This window comes from Mustela erminea, chromosome 1 (genome assembly GCF_009829155.1).
Source record: "Mustela erminea isolate mMusErm1 chromosome 1, mMusErm1.Pri, whole genome shotgun sequence".
In the NCBI taxonomy this organism is placed as follows: Eukaryota; Metazoa; Chordata; class Mammalia; order Carnivora; family Mustelidae; genus Mustela; species Mustela erminea.
This window is the reverse complement of record NC_045614.1, coordinates 82,535,512-82,562,391: the sequence shown is the minus strand read 5'-3', so window position 1 is coordinate 82,562,391 and position 26,880 is coordinate 82,535,512. Positions and strand designations below refer to the sequence as shown.

General features: G+C 36.6%; 1 protein-coding gene across 2 annotated transcripts in view; it reads right to left on the bottom strand.

The window, feature by feature from the left end:
* Positions 1 to 26,880, bottom strand: part of ZNF385D (zinc finger protein 385D) — a 914,313-nt gene that overhangs the window by 73,646 nt on the left and 813,787 nt on the right. For both annotated transcript variants that reach the window (XM_032331133.1, XM_032331196.1), the window contains one exon: positions 13,140 to 13,302. In XM_032331133.1, the coding sequence (XP_032187024.1) occupies positions 13,140 to 13,302 (163 nt within the window). The remainder of the gene's footprint in view (positions 1 to 13,139; positions 13,303 to 26,880) is intronic.

Here is a 26,880-nt window from a genome sequence, read left to right as displayed (position 1 = left end):
AATCGTGTCAAAAAATGGGCAGAAGACATGAACAGACACTTCTCCAAAGAAGACACAGAAATAGCTAACAGACACATGAAAAAATGTTCAACATTAGCAATCAGGGAGTTTCAAATCTTTTCCTTTTTTTTTTTTTTCAAAGATTTTATTTATTTGACAGAGAGAGAGATCACAAGTAGGCAGAGAGGCAGGCAGAGAGAGAGAGGAGGAGGAAGCAGGCTCCCCGCCCAGCAGAGAGCCCAACGCGGGACTCAATCCCAGGACCCTGAGATCATGATCCAAACTGAAGGCAGAGGCTTGACCCACTGAGCCACCCAGGTATCCCAAATCTTTTCCATTTTTTTTAAAAAAACTCTGACCTTGGATTATTACCATTTTGCCCACTAATTTCCTATCCAGCTCTATAAATCTTTCTATTAATTTGTACACGAAAGGTAGAGCTACACATACACACATGCGTTTTGGTAAAACTTGCATTAAACTCAACTATACCACAGAGATGCTAAATATTCATACACGTGGCTTTCCTAATAGTAATGTTGAATGTTGGACTGAGTATGAATTGAGGAACCCAAAAGTAAATATGCACATTGACCAAACCAGGGGGTGTGCCACATTATAATAAAACGTTTTTCTTTCTGGAATAAGAAAACTGCTAATAATATTGGCAACTCCTGACTGCAGAAGTTTACACTGAGTAGATTTTGATGAAAATAAAACAAAGGCTTTCTCAGGTTTTTACCTAAAGGTAAATGCTCCTAAAAGCCAACATCTAAACTTAATTCATCTTATGACAATGAACCTAGACACCGAATAGGCCTGCTTTATGGAACTTCAATGTGTTCTGCAGGAAAAATCATTTTGTCAATCAAGGTCAACTTGGCATGTTTCCTTCTTTATTCTTAGCATTATAAAAAATTAAATTTCTACAGCATACAAGTTAAAAAAAAAAACACAGACAAACAAAAAACTATCTAACCCTCCTCTGCTAATTGCAAGTTTGGTGGAAGATGTTACCTTTACCCTTCTGAATAAAGGGACTAATAGTGGACAGAGATACTCAATGGATTTGACAAACATGGCAAATAAATTATTCTGTCCATATCCCAACCATAGCTATTAGATTAGTGGTTTTTAACACAAAGACACATAATCTGTTTGGAAACTTGGATTACTCTAAACTAAGAAACTGTTTTTCATCTACTATTTCTAAAACCTTTTAAAAATCCACACATCCTTTAGGGTAATGAATACTTCTGGGCCTCCCCTTCCTAGGAAACAAAAGTTAACACATACTAAGACTTAGATGTAGACAGATACTACATCGCTAATATATTTTTCCATAATATTTGACAAATGAGAGATTTATGAAATACTTCTGCTAATAGGAAGATAAGTATAATTCTGTCCCATTTCTGATACACATAGTTTTCTTCAAAGCAAATTCTTTAAAATGGGGATGCTAATAACTTAGAAATAGCTCTTTTCATTTTTAATTTTTCTGTATGAGGATAAAATGTGATAATTTATCTGATGGCATATTGAAAACTTAAAAGTTATATATATAAAAACTAGCCTGTTTTTGAAATTGCCAACTTTATAAGGAAAACTATTTGTGACCTTGAATTCTACATTACATTACCTTATTTTTAAATATCACCATATGCTAATCTAAAATGTTTTAGTAACATAGGAGGAAGCTTGCGTTTATGGGCCCTGAACCAATCCTTTCTGGGTTACTGGATTTTCAATTACTAGAATTACTCCACTAAATATCATTTTAGTTGCCTGAAAGAATTAAAGCACTTTTCCAAAGCAGAAACTCCTAGCATGTCCTATGAAACTCTAACTTCTTGCAACGCAGGTAATCTCATATCTTTATTTGATAATTTTGTTATATTCATTTAGAAAAAGTAACATTTGACTAAAAAAAAAAAAACCCTGTTTTTGTTTCTTTTTCTTTCTTTCTTTCTTTTTTTTTTTTGGCTAATTGAATTTATTTTTTTAAATTTCTTTTCAGCATAACAGTATTCATTGCTTTTGCACCACACCCAGTGCTCCATGCAATCCGTGCCCTCTCTAATACCCACCACCTTGTTCCCCCAACCTCCCACCACCCGCCCCTTCAAAACACTCAGATTGTTTTTCAGAGTCCATAGTCTTCTCATGGTTCACCTCCCCTTCCAATTTCCCACTTTTGTTTCTTTTGTAGTTTTGTTCTTGGAGAGAATTCTGTCGCTGTGTAGACAGCATTACAAAATTACACAGAAAAATTAAGGCTGCAATGGTTTCACATGCAATTCCTAAATTATCTCCTGTAAATTTTACACAGGGAGATGAAAGGTGTTACTTTCCAATATACATGAAGCTTTCTGGTCTGGAAAAATAATAACAGTATGGTTTTCACTAACAAAACATAGACCAACACAAAGCTTTGGTCTTTAACCTTATCTTCTCTTACCAGCTGCCATTCACAACCACAATAAAGATGTGAAGAGCTTAAATGTGGGCAGACACACACATTAGAATCTTGTAACAGGTCTAAGGGCTGCTACACATAGCCAACGATATATAGCAGCACCCTTAGGGGTGTTGAGTGTTTTGCAAAATAAGTGGAACTATCTTGGGTGACCCACAGCCATGGTGATATAAATTAGCAACCAAAACTGGGGCTAGTGCTAACAAGGGTTATGGGATGCCTAAGAGAAGACAGCAATTCAAAAGGAGTCAGAACTTGAGTTCGAACCCTAGCTCTGTTTCTTACAAATTTGTTGACCTCAGTCAAGTTCTTCAATTCAGAAAGTGGTTTCTTTACCTGCAAATTAAGAAAGTTTATTTCTAAGAGTCAGGTACTTCCCCATAACTTTCATAAGCCTCTAGCCCAGAAGTTCTAAACCACTTGGGATAGCCTTTTGTTCTGTCTTCTTCGCTAAATGAGTCACTAGAGGATGGAAGTTATATCTAAAGGCAGCAAATACTGAGTACTTGCTAAATTGGCTAAATGCAACATTTCAAAAAAGGAGTAATTTTAAAGATGACATACTCTAGACATTAAGTTTATCATACACCAGTTAATATTCACCCCCTTCTACCTCCCTCATATGAAAGGGTCATTCCAATGGCTCTAGACTTTCATGGTACCATTATCTGCTCTTTTCTCCTGAAAAATCATGTCCTACGCTGGATTACATTTTGGGCTTATTTCTTATTTTCTCAACCAGATTAAAGAACCTTATGGGAGAACTCCTCTTCTGCATCATAGTTTTCATTCCTGCTTTATCTTACCTACTGCAAAAATACTTGCAGCTGAACGAGTAGGTATCACTGGATGGATGGATGAAAGAACAAATAAACAACCCAGAGTTCACGAGTCAGACTCTCTAATAACTGACCATTTCAGAGAGGAGTGGGGGAATTTTCCTTTTCCAGAAGTCTTTCTACTTTGGCAGCAAGAGAGAAGTACATTATTTTTTTTTTTCTTATTTTACTTAATTCCATTAGAGATCTGGCAGGAAAACAGGAGGCGGGACAATAAATAAAATAAGGTCCAAATGGGTCAGTATCATTACTGCTACACATTCTGCATCTTGACCTTCACCTTGGAGTTTGGCCAGGCACCAACTGTTAGTCTGAGTGTGATAGATCTGAACAATCACGTAAGTGTAAAATGTCAAGGCTGCCCCTAAAACTGAGTCATAACAAAAGCAAAGCAAAACAAGCACCGGCTGCACACTGGCGGAGTGGCACGGATTCAACCTCATGGAGTGAAATAAGCTCTTTGCCCTCAAATTTAACCTGATGCCAATGTCAGAACTTGAAGTTAGTGCATAGTCAATCTGACTATATAGCGCTTTTAAAAATGTTCCCACTCTTCTTAGAAACTGGAGTAGCACAGTAATTTCATGATGAATCTGACTACAATTACAATCATTAAAATAGTAACTTAATTTTATGCTGTCTTTAGGAAACGTTCAACCCAAGGGTTGCACATTCAAATTCTGAGTTACACTGGTTAATATCTTTAATTTCTATTATAAAGTAGTTAAATGTGATGGATTTCAATTAGTAAAACTTATGGACTATATGCATTCAAATTGTTGCTAAATATTTTGGAGTGTGTTAGTTTTCACTGTTAAAAGAATTCTTAGGATTATCTTCCGAAAATAAAATTAACACAACACTATTTATTGATACATATTTTTCTTTTCTTCCTGCTACTTCTTTTCTTTTTCTGTTTTTAAGTAGGCTCTCCACTGGGTGTGGAACCTGATCTGGGGCTTGAATTAAGACCTGAGCTGAGACCAAAAGTCAGAGATTTAACAGTCTGAGCCCACTGGGTGCCTTTACTGATATTTTTAATGTAAAATGTCTAGTTCCCGGGGTGCCTGGGTGGCTCAGCGGGTTAAATGTCTGCCTTTGGTTCAGGTCATGATCTCCGGGTTCTGGGATAAAGCCCCACGTTGGGCTCCTGGCTCCAGGAAGTCTGCGTCTCCCTCTCCCTCACCCTTGCCCCCACCACTCATGTGTGCTCTCTCTCTGTCTCTCTCAAATAAATAAATATAGATATATTTTTAGTGTTAGTGGCTGGGGCAAAGATGTATGGTATAAAGGTATCTGTTCTAGCAAGGAGGTGAAAATTTCATGGGGTTTACAAGTAGGAAGCACACAATTTCAGTAAGTGCTAGAATAAGCTTACCTAGAAGCTTGGAACAGGAATCAATCAGGCAGAGTGTGAATGTGTTTTTATGCATTTGTGCATCCATGCACATATACATTGTACATAACAGGTACCTCCTCTGTGCATCAGTATGTGATGCATTGGGTAGGCTGAGATAAAGAAAGAATTTTTCCAAGCAAAAGAACATACACATCTTGATTGCAACCCTCACATGATTTTGTTGGGCTGGAACTAAGGACAGATACGGAGGACTGACAGAACGGTAGGCAAGAGCTAGATTACAAAAAAGTTTGAATGCTATGTTTCACAGTTTGGCATATGTAGGACATAAATAAAAGTGTAATTTTTAGTTTAAATATGTGTTTCAGTTTGGGTTTTACAGAATTCAGTAGAAGTTTTATGTCTCCTGACAGCAAGAAATACACTGTTGATATGTTTTGTTCCACATTTCCTGTCTGTCACTATTAGATAGAAAATTCTTCATTTTCCCAATTTGAAGACAAAGTTCTCTAATTGTCCACATGTTTTTACAGGTGCTCACTTCACATACTGTCATATTTGATCATTGTTCAACTTTTTTTTTCTTGTAGTAGATATTCAACCTTTAAGAATTATTATCTTGCCATTGAGATAGTTTATATAAGCATGTGTCTAAGCAATTCCTAAAAACATAAAAATAGGAGGGAAAAATCCTTCCATGAATTAAAAAAGAAGAAGAAGAAGAATATATACAAACACACACAGAGACACAGATGTTTTCAGAAGTGTGGCATCTGTAGGCAAAGCCACCGGGAGTTTTAATTTAATTCTTAAAATTCATCCAGATGTCTGGTATTTCATAGATACTGGCTAGGTGCTTAGCCTATAATTTATTTTAAGATTTGATAATTCTGGTAAAAAAGATAATTACATATACAGAGTATGTATATATACACACCTCATGTATGCATATACACACACGTATGCATGCAAGCTAGACACCCAGTTGCTTTAGACTCTAACATAAAATTATGCACTAGCTTGTCAAGGTAGTCTTAATTCCTTTATCTTGCACACCATACACCTGCACCCAAACAAAGCTGGACAACACGTCCTTTACAAATTTTAGGACTATAACTGTTTCACTCATTCATTATGTTGAGGAAGACAGCATGTTCTTGTCCAGATGAATAATTCAATATGAAATTCTTCTGTGTCAAGAAGCAGTTTTATGTAGTGTATCTAAGACAAAACCTTTATCAGCCTAATAGGACCAGCAAAACATCATTCATCTTGATTTCTTCATGCATGAGAAGAACAGGATAGAATATCTTGTGTTATTTCCACATCATCTTTAATATACAGTTGTCATCACTGATTCATATACAAAGTTCTTGGAGCCACAATATTCAAATGAGCGTTAGATTTTTTTCCCTTCTGAATTTCCCTTCTCTTTTTCAATCTCTCTCTAGAGATCTGCTACCAGCACACTCTGCTGGCACTTATCACACATCTTGAAAAGGGAACACTTGATAAAAGTCTCTATCTTTGACCAGTCTGAAGCATGTCAGGAGCCAGTGCTAAGAAAAGAAAAAGCAATTTAGGCATAAATGTTCTCACAATGATACTTCAACTCCTGGCCCAAGAGGCATGCAATGGGGTCCTTTATCATAGTACTGATTGTCCCAGGGAGGTTTTGTTTGGAAGAATGGGTCAGAAAAGAAAGACCCCAGGAGCTAGCACAATTTCCACTAAGCCAAGAGGAGCATTTGTACACCACTGCATCAGCTCTTTAAGTGCTGATAGAAATGTGTCCCTTTTCAAATGACTTCATATTTCTTCTTAAATTTCAACAGAGCTATAGATTCATAAGCCACAAAAGTATGTGTTTCTCTCCTTATAGAAAGCAGGCAATGCTGATTAGGAAGACCATGGGATATTTCAGGAGCAGACATGAAAGATAGAATCTTGCATATAAATAAGTATGTTTTATAGTTATATTTATATATACTATACACTATACTATATCATATATACAAACATATAATATAATACCAAAGATACATAACTTTCTGATATCAAGCCCAGCTTGTATATTGTTGTTATTTTCAACATTTAGGATATTTGTTTGAGGACTATGTCAAGAAAAACAACTTTTCCCATCTTCCTTATGAAAATAAAACAAAGCTAATTCCCACTTTTTCTCTATTAAAAACTGTGTACCCATCTCCTAAATGACACTGGAATTAGTATTTCCTAACAAAATATTCATCTACTATTTCTATTTCCAGTTTACCACTGTTATGATTTGGATTCTACCAAAATGGAAGGGGGAAAAATGTTTGTGCTTATCTTTGCCTGGCACTGGGCCTATTGTAAACAGCTGACTTTAGAGGGTAATTCTTAGGAAAGAACCCAGATTTTGTGACCTTACAACTGATTGAATTTCCCAAAGAGACTTTGTTTCTGGATGTTTGCTTTCAGTCTTTTTTTTTTTTTTTTAAGATTCTATTTATCTGACAGAGAGAGAGAATGAGCACAAGCATGGAGAGAAGCAGAAGGCAAGAGAGAAGAAGGCTCCGCTGAGCAGGGAGCCTGATATGGGGCTCGATCCCAGGACCCTGGGATCATGACCTGAGGTGAAGGCAGACGCTTAACTGACTGAGCCACTCAGACACCCCTCAAAAATCTTTTTTGTCATTAGAAAGGTTTATCACTTCAAGTGCCTGATCAAATAATGTGAATTCAAATAAACACTTGGAGTCAATTAACCCAGAGCAAGCAAATATTCCTTTGCATTTCTACTGCTTCTCAATAATAGATTCAACAACATTTCACTCTCAGCACCTTTGAGTCATATGAATACAATATCTCTGGGTTATAATTTTAAATTTAAAAAAGAGAGAGAGAGGGAAAAAAGGGGATACAAAGAGGACTAAATCATAAGGATGAATAGAGCAAACTTAAATAACATAGCGACTTTATCCCATGAATATATTTGCAATTCACTGAGACTTGATAAAGAGAACTATGTACTAGAACCAGAAGAAATGTTCTCAGATCTTACCAGTTAGATGACTAAGGTATATCTCTATACTCAATATATAGCCTAATTAATTCCTGACAGATAGTCACTGAAGGGACATTAGAAATGTCAAGTGTTCCTTACCTCTAGATCTAGAGAGTTTCAAAACAAATAAGCAAACAAACATTAGGGATTAGACTTGATGACCTTTATGAAAACTCTGAAATCTGATGAGCAATATCTCAGAATTCCTTAGATTAATGAGGACCATTGCTCTTCCATGGAACCATCTATGCACAAATTATAAAAGTCTAAAGCTTTGCGATATTCCCCCAATCAAGAACAAAAACACAAAGCTGACCACTTCAAGTTTTAAAGCTTCTTACTTATTATATTTTGTACAAATAGTACTCTGTAAAAAAATAACCAGATTAATCATTAATCAAGTATGTACTCTCAATGAATATGTCATCTAGCAATAGGTGGAGGTAAAGACATAAAAATTATATTTAGGAAGAATATGATAGGTATGGATTCTTATGGGATTTGAGATGCAGAGAGAAGAAAAGTGACATACTTTTAAGGAGAAATTTGGAAGAACAATAAGACAGAAAATGAAGGTGAGACAGAAAAATAAGGTGTGTTTATGGTGCAGAAAATTGCAGGTGAGCAACAGAAGTTTGGAAAGGTAGGTTGTGGTCAAACCACAGAGGACCATGAGGCTAAGCCACGAAGGTACATTGAAGGTTTCTGAATGGGTAGGTGTTATGATCTTCCCTGTATAGTATAAATGGACAAGAGAATGAAGGATATGGTTGACAAGGGATAAAAGAGGAGACACCTGGACATGCACGGAGATTAGGGCAATTGTATGGGTAAGGCACAGACTCAAACGAGGCTAGGATGAGGGGAGTAACCAAGATGGAACAAGTAAAGGATGAGAGGGGAGTGGATTCCAGCACCTGAATAGACATGGACTGAGACAGAAGAGGCAGAGACACCTAGGATGTTTCAACTCTGTGAACTGCAGGACTAAAAATGAAACTAGGAAGACAGGATGAGACAAAGTTGGAGATGGTGGTCAAGGTTAAGCTTTTTTATTTTTTTTTTCCCCTTGTGAACCTGAAAACAGGTGTTGACAAGCCATCCCAGGGAATGACTGGTAAGTCATGGAATAAGTTATGGAAAGTCAGGTCAGGTTTTAGCCTAGAAATGTGGTATGCTGAGACATCTAGGGACAAATGATAGTTGAAGCCACAAAGGAATGCTGTGTTTCTTCTTGCTAATTTCGGCTTCTCCTTCCTCGAGGAGATTATTTTTCCCTGCCCATGATAATCAATCTTGATCATGAGATTTGACAAAGTAAAGGGAGAAGAATACTATATGTCACTCCCACTAAGAAGCTTTGAGAGCCTATTGATTCACAATCTTTTTTCTACCCCTACTATAGACTGGCAATGCCCAACTAGTGACTCCTTCATTAGCTTAGCCTAAAGTTAAATTAATCTGGAAACAACAACAACAACAACAAAACACACAGCTAATATGTAGTGTGAGAAATAATTAGTTGTAAAAGCTGCTAGGATTTGGAGGTTGGTTATGACTGCAGTATAAACTAACCTAACTCATAGACCATGAGAATGAACAAGATTACCCAAAATGGAAAACTAAAGAAAGATCAGAAGATGACCAAGCCTAGGACTTAATTCTACGTTTGTGAATTTGTCATTTCACAGGAAGAAGAATGAACTACATTTGCTAAGTTACTTTGGGAATACTTCTTAATTTTTCTCATTACTTTTTCTGTGTTAGAAAATCCGACATTATAAAAGAAAAAACTTGCTAGATGAGACAAAATCATTTTGGCCATATTTGGAAACGTTTGCTCTTTGAATTATCTCTAATGATTAGCAACCGTTCTTACGTACCAACAATTTTAAGTGTTCGATATATTTTTAAACATATTATTTTTGTCTGGAAATTTTTCTTTGTGTCAATTCACTAACCTAACACCCTTCATTAAATTATGAGAAATAAAATTATGCTTTAATGTTAGGGAGTTTCACCTTGCCTAAAGGTAGGGGAAGTAGGCTTTCTGTGAGCAGTTGGTGGTTGATAACTGAATATTATTTTTTGCTCACCATGCCAGCAGGCAGACTGACATAAGCAATGACAAAAAAAAAAAAAAATCCCAAAATTATAGATCGTGAATAAGAACTTACCCCACAGGTCATGTAGACATATTTGTTCCCCTAAGGCACCAGTTAAAACCCATAATATATGATTTAGGAATTTAAGAGAAATTGTCTGTCAAAATTATTTTTATCAAGCAGCTCTGCACTGAAACTTTGCTTATTAGGACTATTCTACTGCTTGTATTTCAGAGAAACCCAGGAAAACCTCCAAATCAATGTTCTAATTAAATCCACACCACTTCTTATCTTTTTCACTATTGTTGTCCACCCTTATTTAAGGTGCTCATCTATCAAATCATTGTATACTTGGCATTTTTAAAAGCAATTGGTTTTTTTATACAGCTGGATTATTTTTATTAAAAATGATTTTGTAAAATGTGATTTAATGCATCTATATCTGCTTTGTATGGATAAGCCCACAAAACACAAAACAACCTTGCATATTAAGCAGTAGGGTTAAGTTTTTTATTCTTAAAAAATACATGATCTTTGATTCTAGAGTCTTATCTCTCTCTCCTTCTGCCTCCAAGTATTTGATTATTCTAGGAAACTGGCTCAGAGACCCATCTTGTTTTCAGGGTTGTATTTCTTCCTAATCAGTATGAAGGAGCAGACAGTAATAAAGGACAAGTAACAATTTTAAGAAAACTCCAATTTTTCAGCATAGATGCAACTAATTTATATTGCAATACAAATGGGTAAGAAGGCTATAAAAAGACGGGAGCTCTCTTGAGCTACCTCTCATAGGTAGATTTGTTGAAATCCCAATTTAAGGACAGAATTCAGTGTAAAGCATCTGATGAGTGTGCTGAAATTTTTAGTCTTTCAACTTATATAACTTTTTTTCTGGGTATAAGTTCCCATGAATTAGGAAGGGAAGGTAATTCTGACGCTCATAACTTTCTTCCTTTGGCTTCATGATATTTGTACAAACTTTATAGACTTTGCTACCCTTTCTGTCCTTCTGAAATTTTCTTAGCTTCATCTTGAAAGGGTCCTTCACCATTTCAACACCATTCCAACCATTCGATAAGTGCTGACCTCTCTGGTGGGAGTCTATTTCTTTTTTTTTTTAAATGTAGGTTCTCTCCACAGCCCAATCCAAACCTGTTTCCATTTAACTTCTAAAAGGACAGAAGCTTGATGACTGCCAACCTTTCCATTTCAGTGTCTAAGATTGAGGGATGGAGTTATATATTCATAAATTCATAACTCATTTATTATTCTTGTTTCCTAGAATAGTTAAATATTTGGAGGCAGAAGGAGAGAGAGATAAGACTCTAGAATCACAGATCATGTGTTTTTTAACAATAAAATTTTAACCCTACTGCATAATATGCAAGGTTGTATTGTGATTCATGGATTATCCACACATAAAAGACATAGATGCATTATCACATTTTACCAATTTTAAAAAATTATTCTTAATAAACATAATCCAGAGACAATATACATGGGAGCATTTCCTAACCCAAGTTAGCAGTTTTACCCACCATGTACAAATATATTTTTAAATGAAGAGAATCCTCAATTTAACAGATTTTTTTCATTTTAAAGAAGAGTCAAGAAAAAAAAAGGGGGGGGAGACAAGGTAACCCAAATAGCAATTGATAAAAATAGCTAAGAACAGTAAAGACTGGGGACAAGCAAAAACTTTACATTAAACCCCTCTCTTTATATCAAACGAATTTATTTTGCCCTTCCTACTTCCTATCCTTTGCCAAAAAAAAAAAAAAAAAAAACTCTTTATGGCGATATGGCTTTAGGGATCCCAATTTGTACCCTGATATCTAGGAGCAGAAATTACACTCACCTGCTTCATTACTCTTCATTCCCCTATAGCCCCCAAAATAAGGCAGTGAATTTTCAGTTAATAGAGAAAAGATTAATGCTTTCTTGATAAGGTTTTATATCTGAATTAATAAGATGGCATAATCCAGCTCTTGCTCTGGATACCAAAGAATTGAACATGAAAAGAGCTTTTTTTTTCCCCTTTAGTATGCTGTGACAGAAAACTGGATGAGTCAGAGAACCAAAGGAGTGAGAGAAAATGCAGCTGTTCAACAGATGTTTTACTCAGTACCTACAGCATGCTAGACCAGGTTCCAGGGTACAGAGATGACAGGTGCGCTCAGCCTCAGAGAGTACACGGGGTTCTCAGGGAGTAGGCGGCACAATGCATCTACCAATAATACTTAGGTAAAGGACATGACGTGTGTCATGGGAACTCAGAGCAAACATCATTATCCCTTACAGATTCACAGAGGAGCACACATCTCTCCAGAACCTTTGAGGAGCATATATGTGTCTAATCGATGCCACCGTGTATAATAAAGTTGCTTTAATCTGGTCTGTTTGTTCACTGTAGCATTTTACATTTTCATCAGTTACGGCTGGAAGATTCTCTTCTAGTTAAGATATTACTATTGATGATGACATAAATGCTTCTTGACCAGCGTCCTTTGTAGGGATTAGAAAACAACCAACAGGTACCGGCCATTGTGTTCTATAAATTGATGTATGATTGATACATCAATGAGCCACACAGAACTTCTTTTTATGTAAATATTGAGGACCAGCGGTCTTATATTTAAAAACGTCAGCTTAGGGAAACCCACTGGCTTCTCCCGCCATGAATAAACTGGTTGCTTGCAGGAACTATCCCAAGAGGCCATTCAGAGGCCATTATTTCACTGTGAAGACTCTGTTAAAAAGAATAATTGGTATCAATAACACTTACCTGGGTATGCAGAGGGAAGGTTACCCAGCCATAACAAGCCCAGAATCACACAGCCACTACTTAAAACAATGCAGTGTTTGGGATTTATGAGAATAAGTCCTGTCAGTAATAATGCCCTTATTGGGGCCTTCTCGACTCATTTGGCATACGTTGCAGTGTACTCACAGTTAAATCAAATCTGCCATGCGGTTATAGGCTAAGGTGCTGCGTACAAGACAGAAATGATACATAGTGAAAAGGTTTGCTTCTCAGAAACACGGCTTCAAGTGCCTTTATGCTTTCATGTCCCCCTAAAGCAGTCCCAGGACCATTTCGAATGCAAAATCTGCAATATAACTAGTGATTATCTTAATCAATTGCTTAAGGGTATTGGAAAAATGAGGGGAAACAATTACCATTATGCAGAAAGATGGATCAAGCATGAATCGATGTGGCAGGAACATAAGGAAACAGACATGGGGCTAGACAAGGGAAGGGACCCCCAAACAACGATGATGACAACAACAAAGATCATCGCTTAACCTGTTTTGTCAGAGCTGGTATTGATGGTATTGGTAGTGATGGAGGTGAAGGTAGTCTTTGCGCTGTCCTTGGCAGTTACAGATTTCTGCTTATTTTTCATGGCTTCCAGTGCTTTGAGCTTCTTGGCATGTTTCGTGCCTTTGTAGTGGGCCGCAGCCTGGCTCTACAAAGGAGAACAAAATGAACCATGCAATCAGGCTCATTTCTAAACTGGCATTTCTCTGTATTACTGCAAATACAGACTCCCTTTCAATAATAGGTACCATTCAAGCTAATTCTGGTGGTGGCCGAACAGTAGGGCGCTATTTAGAATGATGCTAGAAAGCAACGGGAATCACGTTCTGAAACCTCTGGACCGAAGGAAGAAATATTCTATCGTTTGTCTTAAGAGAAATGTAGCTGAACACTAACACGCTGACAACGTTTTCTTGGTGGAGTGGGAAAAAAAAAGGTAAGAATCTATACTCATATTGCTTTTGTTTTGCTACAGAAGATGATGGGCTCCCGAAGATTAACAAGGGCCGCACAAAAAAGAGTAGCTCTCACCTTCTTGGCTTGGGAAATGTGTTTTCTCTTTCTACAGTGTGTCTTATTAATACAACCTTCAACAGGTGTCTACAAGGAAAGTTCACATATAACAAGGGAAGTGGGCACCCCGGAGACTAAGACTGAAGCTCGAGAGTTCAAAAGCAAATGCACTGCTTACGTCCAGATGAAGCACACAAAGTTGGGCAATTTCCTGATTCTTTCTTTCTCCTTGCTTCCTACAGAGGTAGCCTGAGAAATTCCAGGGAGTGGCATTCCTTAAACATGTGGGTCTTTCACGCTCTAGCCCATTGTCAGGAGGCTCCAGTGTGATTTGACTATTTAATGGGGCCAATACACTAATGCTATTCTTTTATCTGTGATTTCCGGGATTTTCTTTTTCAACAGCAGTATGTATTTCCCAAGTTTACATTTTCTTAACACGATTTTGTTGTTGTTGTTACTAGAGACACATATAATTAAGATAGAAAATCATTTTAAAGAACTCTGTGTTTATTGGTGTTTATTGGAAAAAAGGAAGACTTGGTGGCTTGGGTTGGGATGGGAGAGGGCAGGGAGATTCTTATGTCAGATTCTTAGATCAGCTCAAAACTCTTAAAAAGTCACCTCACAAAGAAGAAATCTCAGTGGAGGACTGTATCGGTAAGACTACCTACCACTTCCCACGACTTACTTAAACTCATGTTCCACTCCATGTTCTGGCTCCATTTTGCCAGAAAAAATAATAACCACACTCTCCTCTTTGTCACAGCAACTGTGTTAGGGAGGGTTACGGTAAAATATCTTTTTATAAATAGATAAATAAATAATCCACACCTTCATTTGCATCATTCTGACAAGTGTTCTCAAAGGACTAGGTACCGTTATTGAAAGAACACTGGACAAGGAACTTATATTAGAAACAGTCTGAACAGAGAAGACACTCATGCATCAGTTACAAGTTTTCCAACAACACGTAACATCAAAAGACATAGTATGAGCCAAAATGTGAAGTTAAGACTTGCTAGAGTTAATTGAAGAACCAGTAATAGATTGGATTGGGTTGATTCTACATAAAGAATGCTACTTTGATGAACATAGTTGCATCCCCCTTTTTTTCTGCCCAGTTCTCCTTTTTAATAAATCAAGTCCTTTGGCCATTTCTTTTGAGGGCAATATGCTATATTCAATTAAATCCACAATATAAATAGTCATCTTCTCTAGGCATCTGGCTACATACTTCCCTTAAAGTGAAGTTCTTCTCTTCTGTCAGCATTCCTACCCTTGACATAAAAGTGAATGTTTTACATAAAATACATTTTAAAAGAGAAGGTTTAGATTAACAGTGCTATCTCCACTTCACCACCAAAATACACATTTTAGGGTTCCTAACAAATCTTCATTCTCAGTAGGATTTCAAATCACACAAGATTTTGTTTTAACATACCATAAGACCAGGTGAATCTCACTATTTTGGATATTGAGAAATTCACTCCAAAAAACAAACAAACAAAAAAACCCCAAAAACAAAAAACCCTCTGCAAGTGAAGAAAGTACTTACACCCCCAAAATATTTTCTGCACAGGTACAGCTAAGCCAATGCTTCCAACTCAGGCTCAGTGAAATGAGCTGGCTCATTTCAGTGAAATGGCTCAGGAAGTCATGAGGAAAAGGGGGTGACAGAATGAGCAATAGTTGTTGGGCTCCTAAGTGCGACACCTGATCCATTAAAAAACATGATAAAAAATGCTTACTCACTTGTTAATTGAATAATAGTCCCAAAGCATCTTGATAATAATTATTTTAATTAAAAATCATCTGACTAAAAAAAAAAAAAAGAAAAAAGGTAACTAAGCCTTCCCTAAATATGAAAAATAAATGAAGATCCAAAGTGCTGCAGAGAGATCTGGATGTGTAAAATTTGGGGAAATATAAAGTATAGAGGGGTTGACAGCCCTGGAGGTGATAACGATGATGCAGGGCATACAGGATGTAGGCATATAAGTTGGAAATTGAATGTAAACAGATAGCCCTTCCTGGATATTTCACATTTTCTTTGTCATAGACTTTCACTGAATGCTTATAGAATTTATTGGACTGCTCTTGGGTTTTCCTGGTTTAGATTTTTCTAGTCCATGCATATTGACCCCCTAACTTTTGATCCATCTTGATACAGGTGGGCTGTATGAAGGTGTGTTTCTTGCGTGAAGGAAGTACACCCAGTGAGCTCTCTCTACCCCTTTTGACTACTTCCTGGATTGAATAAATTATTCAGCTCCATCTAATATTTCTGTAACTATAGACAAAGCTGGAGTTCTGCTGGGAGATTTTGAAAAAACAGCAGTTGGCCAGAGATGTTTCTTTGGACCTCGGCTGCTTTTCCTTTGCGCAGAGAGGCACTGGATACCCCATACCACCCTATATTCCCACCCCTCAGGGTTGTTTCATATTATTAGCCAGTTTCTGAATCAAGTCACTCCCGGAAACTTGGAAACCATCAGACACAAGCAAACCATTATTTTTCACAAGAATAGTTTCAAGGTTAAATAAATGTACTACTTCATTATGGCACACTTCAGCATTCCATATTTTAAAACTGAAACAGAATCAGGAGATCACAGTACACACAGACGTGAGCAGAACAATAGAAACCGGGCTTTGACAACTTCCTTTTAAATAATGAGTGTGATATTAGGGTACTGTATAATAAACATCACTATTACCGACCTTGAAATAGCACATGACAGCATGAAATCTAACAAGTGTCATCCCAGAGGCAAGTGCTGACATTAAAGATATGCACACACATTCCTGTAGAATAGAATGATGCCACTTTAAATGTCATCACCACATCCCAGTTATCAGGAGCCAGTCAGACTTTCTCATCTTCAAATTTCATCTTTAGCATTTCAAAATGGCTTCAAGTTTAAATGCAACTGAAGTCCCAAAGCGGACAAAAATAATTGTTACATGGCCCACAGTGGGAGAGGAATCTCATTCTTTTAAACACACACACACACACACACACATGCATTTGTTTTACTTATCTAAGTAAGAGGCCAATTGCTAAATCACTTTTATCTTATGAAGCTCACTGAAAATTTGGGGAAAGACGTCCCATCTATCATTTTATCTCGTTACCACCAACACATTGTATGTTTTTACTCTACCCCTCTTTAATAGGAGGTGTCTTAATATGATTTTTAAAAACTAAGTTTATTGTTAGCACACGCATCTAGTTCCCATAACCAATTAGTCTTCATGAACAAATGTGATCTCAAAAGGAACATGGTAGCCTTTGTGAGCTTGCGATATCATGTAATTTTACCATATATGAAAATGCATTAAAACTAAATGAACACTATCATATTAAAAGGCAACATCAGAAAAAGAAAGAGTAGTTACTAGACAAGTCATAATCCTTTTTGAGGAGGGGAGGGATGATACTTAAGTCAGACGAATTCTTTCTCCCTTCCTTCCTTCCTTCTTTCCTTCCCTTCCCCTCTTTCTTTCTCTTTCTTTCGTTCTTTCCTTCTTTCTGGAAAGTATCGGATATTTTTAATTCTAGCTTAAATTGTTGTTTTGGACATAAAGAAGAAAATGATAAAACATGATATAGTATCCTAAACTCTAAAACACTTACTTTAGATTTACATTTTAGGGATTATTAAAAATCACTTCATGAAAAAGTTCAACATTTCGATTTATCCATGTACAGTTGTTTTTATGTTGTATATGCTCTCTCAAGTTTAGTACTGAGGTAGTGTTTACAGACTCGGCCCTATAGGTTAGGACAAGTATGCATTTTATATTGGTCAGCAGCTTATTAAATATTCTAAATATTACTTTTGCAAATGCCAATCGGAGATTTCTATTCTATTCTTATTCTATCTTATTGTTATTCTATCCTTATTGTATCTTAATTCTTTTATTATCAACTCTCAGCTTCATTGTCATTGATATAAATAAAGAATTAGTTCTCGTAGTGTGGTCCTCAGACCAGTAGTAGCAGCAGCAGCTGAGATCTTTCTAGAAATGCAAATTCTCACCCTCTATCTGAGCCATTCTGAATCAGAAACAATGGAGCTGGGGGCTTAGCAAAGTGGGTTTTACAACCTCTCCAGGTCCTTGTAGCCCATACTAAAGTTTCAGAACCATGCATCTTAAATGTGCTAGAGCACTTCCTTCAAAGATAGCCCCTTCTTTAATAAATAGCCTAAGTTTAGATTTTTTTAAAAAGATTTATTTATTTCAGAGGGACTGGGAAGGACAGAGGGAAAGAATCTCAGGTAGACTTCCTGCTGAGTGTGGAGCCCACAGAAGACACAGGGCTATCTCAGGACCCTGAGATCTGACCTGAGCTAAAGTCAACTGAGCCACCCAGGCATCCCTCAAAGTCTAGATTTTTAAAGCTTAATATCGAATCATTTAACATTAAATGTGAACAATGGGTATCACCCAAGAAAAACCAAAAGTTCCTTTCCTTTAAAACAAGTCACAGTAAGAAATAAAAAATAACTGACCACAGGTAGTTGGGGAACTTCTACCAAAGAGGGATGGATGCAAAAGAGCAAATCAACCTTAGTAACTTTCAAGCAATTCTAAAACCCCGTAGAAGTGCTTCCCAAGTCTTTGAAATTTTCTCTTTCCAGTTTTTACCTTTTCTTTTCAAGCTAATTATTATTGCAGAATGATCCTCTGACCCCATTATTTTACCTTTATATTGAATGCTTTGCTATGGTTTCTTTTTCAGGGGCCTGGGAATAGTCCCAGCTGTATGAAAAAAATAAAAAAAAAAATCAAGCCCTGTGCACAACGTTTAAAATGTTCCTATAACAAGTATCTAATCTACTATTTTACATGCATCCAACTGACTTAGTGTTAGTCATGTCTAGCTTCTTTCATTATGTATTTAGGGCTCTTTTCCCAAGGGAGACTTCTAGCCAGCAGACAAATGAAGACCATTCAGGTAAGTTAAGAAAGTGTCTCTCCTGTTGATCCTTTTAACAAAATATTTGAAGAAGAAATTTAAAAGACAGAATAGTTCATTGTTTTGCACTTGCCTTACTGCTGTGAATATGTGTACCTTTCAAATTCTCTTACATAATGGGGAAAATGATGTGATATAGATATTTTTATCACTTAATCACATGTCCCATAAAGAATATTTAATAATTTATTTTAACACTTGATTGTGTAGTTAACATGTAAGTAGATGACTGCATTATGAATAAAAATGAAAATTTCCTTGCACCGAGTGCCGAAGTAAAAAAACATGATTCAATTAAGAGTGTTCTCTGAGCTCAAGTGATTGATGCCTTACTTTAAATGTGTTCCTGTCTTCTGTACTTTTCAATACAGAAATGAACAGTAAGAGTTGCAGGAATTGAAAAAAAATAGAACAAAAGAGATAGTGCCACAAGAGTAGAGTGATTTTTATACACCACCACTACCCTCTGGAAGAAAGAAATTCTAAATAAACAAAGAAAAAGAAGAGAGGGTTGTCACAGTTTCTCAGATACATTAGGTAACTCTTTGGTTTTTTATAAGCAAAGAAAATACCTCATCACTAAGTACTTATGTAGCTGTAAAAAAAAGTAATCTAGATGGACTCACTTATCTTATCAAAGTTTCTCAATGCATCTATAGACTTCATGACTTTTAAGCATTGCGCACTTAATGTTTTCAAGTATTTAAGGTTAGTGCTAAAGTACAGAACATATTTGAGTGAGAGAAGCTAATTTGAGAGGTCCTGCCTGGTTCCTGCTGTGAAACCACTGTTTTTGTGTATTTGGAATCCAAACAGCTGTCTCACTGACCTCTCTTGGTGGGGTCCTGGCTGGGGGGCACTGGCTCACAGTGGGCTCTGGTATGGATGCATGATGTAAGTATGGAATGTAGATGATGTAATGAAGCCAAAAGGAATATCTGGCTTTGCCTAAGTTTGGTCAATATTGATAGAAGCTTTTTGTAAGCCTAATACTTCTAATGAGTTTTAACTCTAGTGATATAATCACAAACACGTTTTATATGGAAATCAGAAAAACCACTTTGTCTAACCACTCAACCAGTGTTCAATATCCTGTCACAACACCCATAGCTTAACGTTCTGCTCAGTATATGCTGGTCACGTACCACTTAAAATGTGGGAGGGGAGTTACAAATGTTGAATCTAATTATACTTGAGGGTCAAGCTGTCATAGGTATTGGTATCAGTAACAGAGAAAGAGGGCTTTATTTCCCTGCATGGCATGTGTGCTTCCTCTAAATAACCCCCAACTTCCTCCTCCAGGCAACCTACCTGTCCCCTGGCACAACCCTACAGTCCTGACCCCTCACAGTCACCATGTATGCTCTCTAGAGAGAACAACTGATTGCTGTGTAGCTCAGGGAGCCATAGCTCTTCCTTTTATTCTCTTAAGGGTAATACCACAAGAAGAAATAATTTCCAAGCCTTTGCGTGACTCCTTCCCTCTGTCTGGAGAACCATTACTTGTTTGGCAGATATCTACTCATCACGTGTCACCTCCCCCACAGAGTCCTGAGTATCTCTGTGTTATAACACTTATGTCACTGACATAAGAAGAGTTCAATGTCTGTTTATTCTAATAGAGAATGACTCTCTCAGCAGAGAGAGAAAGACCTGGTGTTACTCATCATTCTGGCCCTAGAACCTAGTATGGATCTCCGAATAGGTGCCTATTAAATGTGTGCTGAATTAATTTAACATTTTGATTTTAAAATGGAAAAATGCATATGGTGTCTCAACGGATTTTGTATGTGAACAGGGTTCAACTTAATTCTCTGCCATTCTTTGGCACTTTGCCTTATCTGTTGAACACTCTTTAGGGAATTTTTATGGCACTTAATGCTGGAAAAGCATCTGGCACAAACACAAACTATTATTTTTTCTCAGGGAGAAAGCTTATCATCAACCACAAATTGTGCTATTTACAGGAACTCTCTCTGCATGGAATATAGCAAAGGAATAAGTGGAGATTGTTTCACATTCTAAACATTTTGATAAATAACTAATAATTTTTTTTTAATCCTGGAAATGTAATGAATTATTCCAGTGTTGAGTCTGCAATTTAAGATTTCTCTGAAAGACTAAATTCTTATATAAGCATTTTCAGTACTTAGAAAATGCTACTTCTCTGTTAACATTCTTTAAACTTCAAAAACGGAATACTTTATCATCTAAAACAATGCAGGGAAGTTAACTATGACATCCTTAACCCAATTTCCTCCCTGATAACTCACATAATAATATATACCTTGTACTTGCTGAAAAAAAAAAAAAAAGCACCTTCCATTGGGGAAAAAATGATTAAATTCCCTAGTTTTCCATAAACCAAGGAAGGGCTTCCCTCTATTATTTTGTAGCCTTTCTAATCTCTAATTCCTAAAATTTGAGAATTGTTCTTATTACAACTTTAATGAACTTGTCCCAGAGATGACCTCTAAGATATGCAATTGTTAATTAGATTCACTGGGTTCACAAATAACTATCTATATTTGAGATAGATGTTTTGTCAGTGTTAAGCACCATAACAGTTTTCTGAAGTACTTTGACTATACCGGGAAAAGATGAAGAATGAGATGACAAATAAGCTCAAGAACCTAGACCCTTATAGGCATAATCAACCTATATTCCAGCTGCTGCCCATTCATTCACAAAGGACTCACAGAACTGTAGCCAGACATTATTGTAGTAATGGGAATAGAGCAGAGACAAGTCAGACTGATAAATTACATTTACACATCTTCTCTATAAAAAAATACCTAAGGCAAAATAAAAAGATTTGAAAAAAAAACTATGAAAAATCCTTGCAAATCCTACTGCAAAGAGGTTAAACTTCACATTCCATAAAGAATGTTTAGAAAATCAGGAGAAAAAACACACCAATGATTAGAAAAATTGGCAAAGCCTTCACGCAATTCAATGGGATAAATGATCTCAAAGTACCTAAGGTTTCCTGGGATGGAATGGGGGCTCAACAATGAGAATAAATGGCCCGTTTCTTTGGTCAAAATGAAAGAAAGCTAGAGTTCATCTGTATAAATCAATTTAGTGCCTAGGTCAGAACTCCAGAATTTAAAAAAAAAAAAATTGTGAATAAATTGTCATTTTGTGGAAATTGTGGGTTTAGGAGAAAGAGAAGAAAATATTTTTTAATAAGAGCAGTAATGCTCACTGGACCCCACCTCAAGACACTCTTTTGACCAAAGAGGTCTAACATAAGACAACTTGGGGCAAAACCCAGCAAAATCACCAACTTCTCAAATAATGGTCTCTTGGATTGAGGAAATATTCGGTGGACACAAAACAGTGTTTGTTGTTGTTGTTTTTAACTTATAACCAAAGTTGCAGGTAGAAATGGCTTTGACCTTGTATTAACTTTTGGAAGAAGAGTGAGCTGGGAACAGATTGTGGCTATGACCCTAGAAGACTGAATTATCCGGGCATGCATAAATGCCCGATTTCTTGTTATGCCAAAATTGCTTCCCCTTTCATAAGAAAGTATTTATTTTCCCTGATTGAGCAGGGATGCATGAGTTGTGTTGGCAACACTAATTCCATGAGTTTAGTGCTTAGAGAAAGCTTCCACAAATGGTGAGGTTATTAAGAGCACAGCATCCCCCTTGGGCAATCATAGTCCTTGGTGGAATTCTGGCCAGAGGGATTTCTTCCTGACTGATGCCTGGAGGAAGAGCTCTGTGTGTCATGAATGCATGAAGGAGATCCTGCTGTTCCTTTACACAGAGGATGTTTGTAGGAGGCATTTGTGGAATGTTCATCTGTGCGGGGTAGTGTGTTAAGGGCTCTAAATGAACATTCTCACTCATTTCTTGCAAAGACCTATGAGGGAATTACACACTTACCTTGAGCATTTTATAAATGGAGAGATGGAAAGCTAGAGCCACTCAACCACATAGTAAGGGCAATGCAGGGTGTGCACCTATCTGTCGAACTTCAAAGAACCACAACACAGCTCCTGTTACCAGTCCAAAAGAGACTAGAACATGGAGGACAACCTTATTCGATAACTTCATAGTAGCTCACCTTGCAAAGGACATAAGTAAGGCTAAATCGTGCATAGATATTGAGCTCATGAACAAGAAATTATTCTTGATTTTTGTGGCCATTAATTCATATAATTTTACTCATCATCTGTTTTAGGTTCATGTTTTAGATGCTATTATTAGCATCGTTCTGAGGGTCTACCTAGTTCAATTCTTTCCATACCAGCTCCAATAAAGCAATGCTGATGTTATAAACAGGGTATGGAAAACTATGTGATGTTTGTTTATATCCCAAAATGTGAAGCCTACAGACATCAGGAAATATCACAGGGCACCAGTCAGCTCTTGCACAGAGAGCCTTGTAGGCTTGGTTAAAGATTATACTTTTTACTCTTTGTTCAAAGGAAAGGCTGCTTGAGAGTTTTAGGCTACACAAAAAATACAAACATTTTACGTTTTTGTGAGATCACCCCAGCAGGAGCAAAGAACGCTGGATAGGAGGAGGAGGGCCAGAGTGGGAAAGGAGCAGAGGGGCAGATTCCTACTGCAGTGGCCCAAGGAAGATATGGCTATAGCTAAGAATTAGATGATGAAAGCAAACACGGAGACAGAAGCATGCACAGATTTACTTAATATATTAGTTAAAAATGTCAAGAATTGACGATGAACTTTGACATGTGGTCTCAAATATGCCTCGTGTATTTCTGCCTCTTGCAAACATGATTGGAGGTTCCATCCCTAGAATTGTTGATGGTGAAAGAAGTCCCAGTGTTTGGGGAAAGGGCATAAGATGGGTTGGGATATGCTGAGTTCATGAGTCTTTAAAACATCTCAGTAAGGTGTAGGCTCTGCACTTAGCTATGTGGTCACGAGTTGAGAGATGAAGTCTAGGCTAGAGCTAAACTGGGGAGTTATCAGAAACAGATGGTAACTGAAACCACTGGGAAATGCCATTTGAAAGGCAAATAAAAGATTTTTCCTGTTTAACCAGTGAAACACAATCCTTAATCAGCTGCAACATTTGAATGAGTTAATGAAGACTGCGGCTGATAGTGCATGGGAAAACAATTTCCAAATTTTTCATTGAGCTCAAGTATACTTCATCACTTAGCTTCAAAAAAAGTCTTTCCTTAAAGTGCTTAAAATCTTCAAGTTTCAGCCGCAGAGTGAATCATTCCTTTTTTAATCTCACACCACCATAATTTAACTAGAAATAAGGGACACGATTCTCTCTGCTATATAGAATACCATACCTCAGCATTTGGTCTCTAGAGGCTTGATTCATAAAGATAAAAGTACTATCACTAGAGCAGCAAAATGAGGATTGGTAAAGCCCAGCTATTGAAGGCTACAACGAGTGGCCTCCAGACACGGCAGTAAGGTTGTCCTGTGAGTTAAAATTGTAGTGGATGGAATTAGCCATTTACAGAAATCTTATTAAAGGGTAGGTCAAAAGCAACAAGGTAGGATGAGACTACTAATCAGCAGCTGACTAAACGTAAGAGAGAACTGTGCTTAATGAATATTATTAACATGTCTGAAGTAAGACCGTCTTAGTTGAATAGGCCTCATCCTGGCATCTGGAAAAAGGGAATTTAAAGATTAACTTCATCTAGAGTTCTTTCTTTCCTCCTGATAAATGTGGGTGAGAAACAAAATCAAACCAAAGACCTAACACCGTCTCTACCTATTATGACCAAAGGAGAGTTTGTTCTCTGAGTCTTATTTTTAAAGATCTGTATACATGTAATATCTAAAAGTCAGTAATTATAAAATTTAAGCACTTTCTGGTTTGTACATGTGAATAAATAAAAACCCAGAACTCCACAAGATTACTAAATCTAAGATCTTTATCTAATTTTTCAATATATTCAAATGTTAATTTTCAATTTTTGAACAGATCTTTAATTTTAATGCTTTGGGGATATGTAGGACTGCTTTTGACATTTTTTTCTAATGGTATTTATGATTAGTACTAAGAAAAATTAAAAAAAAGTGTTCTCTAAATAAGAAGACATTAAAACTTTGACTTTGTAAATATTAAGAAATTTCTAACATTTGGATTTTCGATAGTATTATCTGAATCCCCAGATTGTTTGAATTTACCAGGGTCAAAACAAAATTAATAAGCGTCTGTATTTTCATGACAGGTTGGAATATTTGGATCCAATCTTAAATACAGGAGTTGTTTTAAGTGATGCTTGTTAATATCACTGCTCCCAATGCTTAAACCAGCAAGCGATTCCCCTCTTGGGCATACATTAACAATTTACTTTTTGCAGACAAGTGCACAAATATGATTAGCTTTTGCAAATTGCTCTTTATTCTGTTACTAGTAAGTAATTTTTATATTATTACAGTGTAAACAGATGCTATTTTCCACTACATATTCAGCTGTAATGAGCTAATTTAATGTATTAAAACAACAAAAGAACTTCAAGAATGAGTCAGTGATTCAAGCTGCATGGAAACCAAGAGAAAAATGAAGCATGAGGTTTGCAAAAACTGTTCCTAAATTCAGCTTTCAATAAGGAATTGTGGAAACCCTGTTCTTTGGGTTGTTTAGCCAAAGCTGTGTTTGCACCTTTGAAGGTGAGTCCTGAAATCTTCCAAGTGGAAGGGTTCCACAGGCTCCTCTGCTCATTATGTTCCCATTTCCTGAAACGCTATTAGTGTCATGACTTAACATTGAAGATCGCATCTACTTACTTGTTTATCTGTTTATTAAATATCTATGTATGCTACAAGTGTTTATGTTGTGGGGCATCCCAAATATAGATAGCATTATGGGAATTGATCAAGAAAAGGAGATGAAGAAGATGTAACAATGAAAATAGGATAAAACCCTGAAGAATCTGGTATCACTGGAAACCAAGAAAGGTAACAGCTTCTGGAAGGGAATGGTTATCAGCACTGACTGCTGCCATATCAGATAAAAGGAGAACAAGGAGGAGAGCCTGGGTGGCTCAGTCGGTTAAGCATCCAACTCTCAGTTTTGGCTCAGGTTGTGATCTCAGGAACCTGAGATGGAGCCCGGTGATGGACAGGGAGTATGCTTGAAATTCTGTCCCTCTGTCCCTTCCCCCACTCGTTTTCTCTCTCTCCCTCTCAAATAAATAAATATTAAAAAACAAATAAAGGAGAGCATGGAAGTGTCCTCTGGGTTTTACAACACATATATTGTTGGTAACTGTAATACAGGATGGGATAATTTAATGCTTAGTCAATTGATTGGAACAATGGATTTGGGGAAGATCTGGATTGCGTGAGTTTTCTGAATGTTTGGTCATGGAGTTGCCAGTTTAAGTATCTCCAGATGCAAACTTTGTCATCTGACACTTTCATGCTGAACTGAGCACTATTCTCTTATCTAATTCTACTAATACATGTTTCCATATTATAAGTGGATATCTGGAAACAGACCTGCAGTTTGTTTCTATCGTTCATAATAGCACAAAGATGAGTTAATATTTTCAATATCATCAATGAGTTATTTCAAAATACTTTCACTTTTTTTTCTCTTTTTTTAAATTTTTTTTTAATTTTTAATTTTTTATAAACATATATTTTTATCCCCAGGGGTATAGGTCTGTGAATCACCAGCCCTTGAAGTAGAAAATCTTAAATGTTTAAATAAAGAGAAGGGCTAATGTAAAATAACCTATACACAAACCATCTAGTGTTAATCTTTTCAGATTTATTTGTTACTTTGAGAGCAAACTTTTAGATAAAGATTAAATTAGGGTCCAATCTTAATTATTCATAGAAATATTACATTTAGGATTTCCTCTATAGATTAGCATTTGAAATTGTCTACCCTCTGGCCTTCAGTATTCTCCATGTCTTCAGTGGCTATGACTTGCTACATCACCAAAACCACATGGAACAGAGATGCCTGACAACCAAAAATGCTCACTGCAGAAAAATTAGTAAAAGAGAAATAACCACCTATGTTCTCAAGTCTCTCTAGTTTAAATTCTATTTGTTACAGCAGCTTGGCATGAACATAACTGATCAAATCCTTCCCACAGATTTTCAGGTGAGGAACAAATAATAGAAAAGTGCCCTGGTAATGATAATAATAGCTACCAAATATTTGCCAGTGAATATATTCCATTTACTACTGAACAGAGTTTACCTAAAGCTCACAGTTTCTCTCAAAATTAGATTTTATTATACTAATTTCACA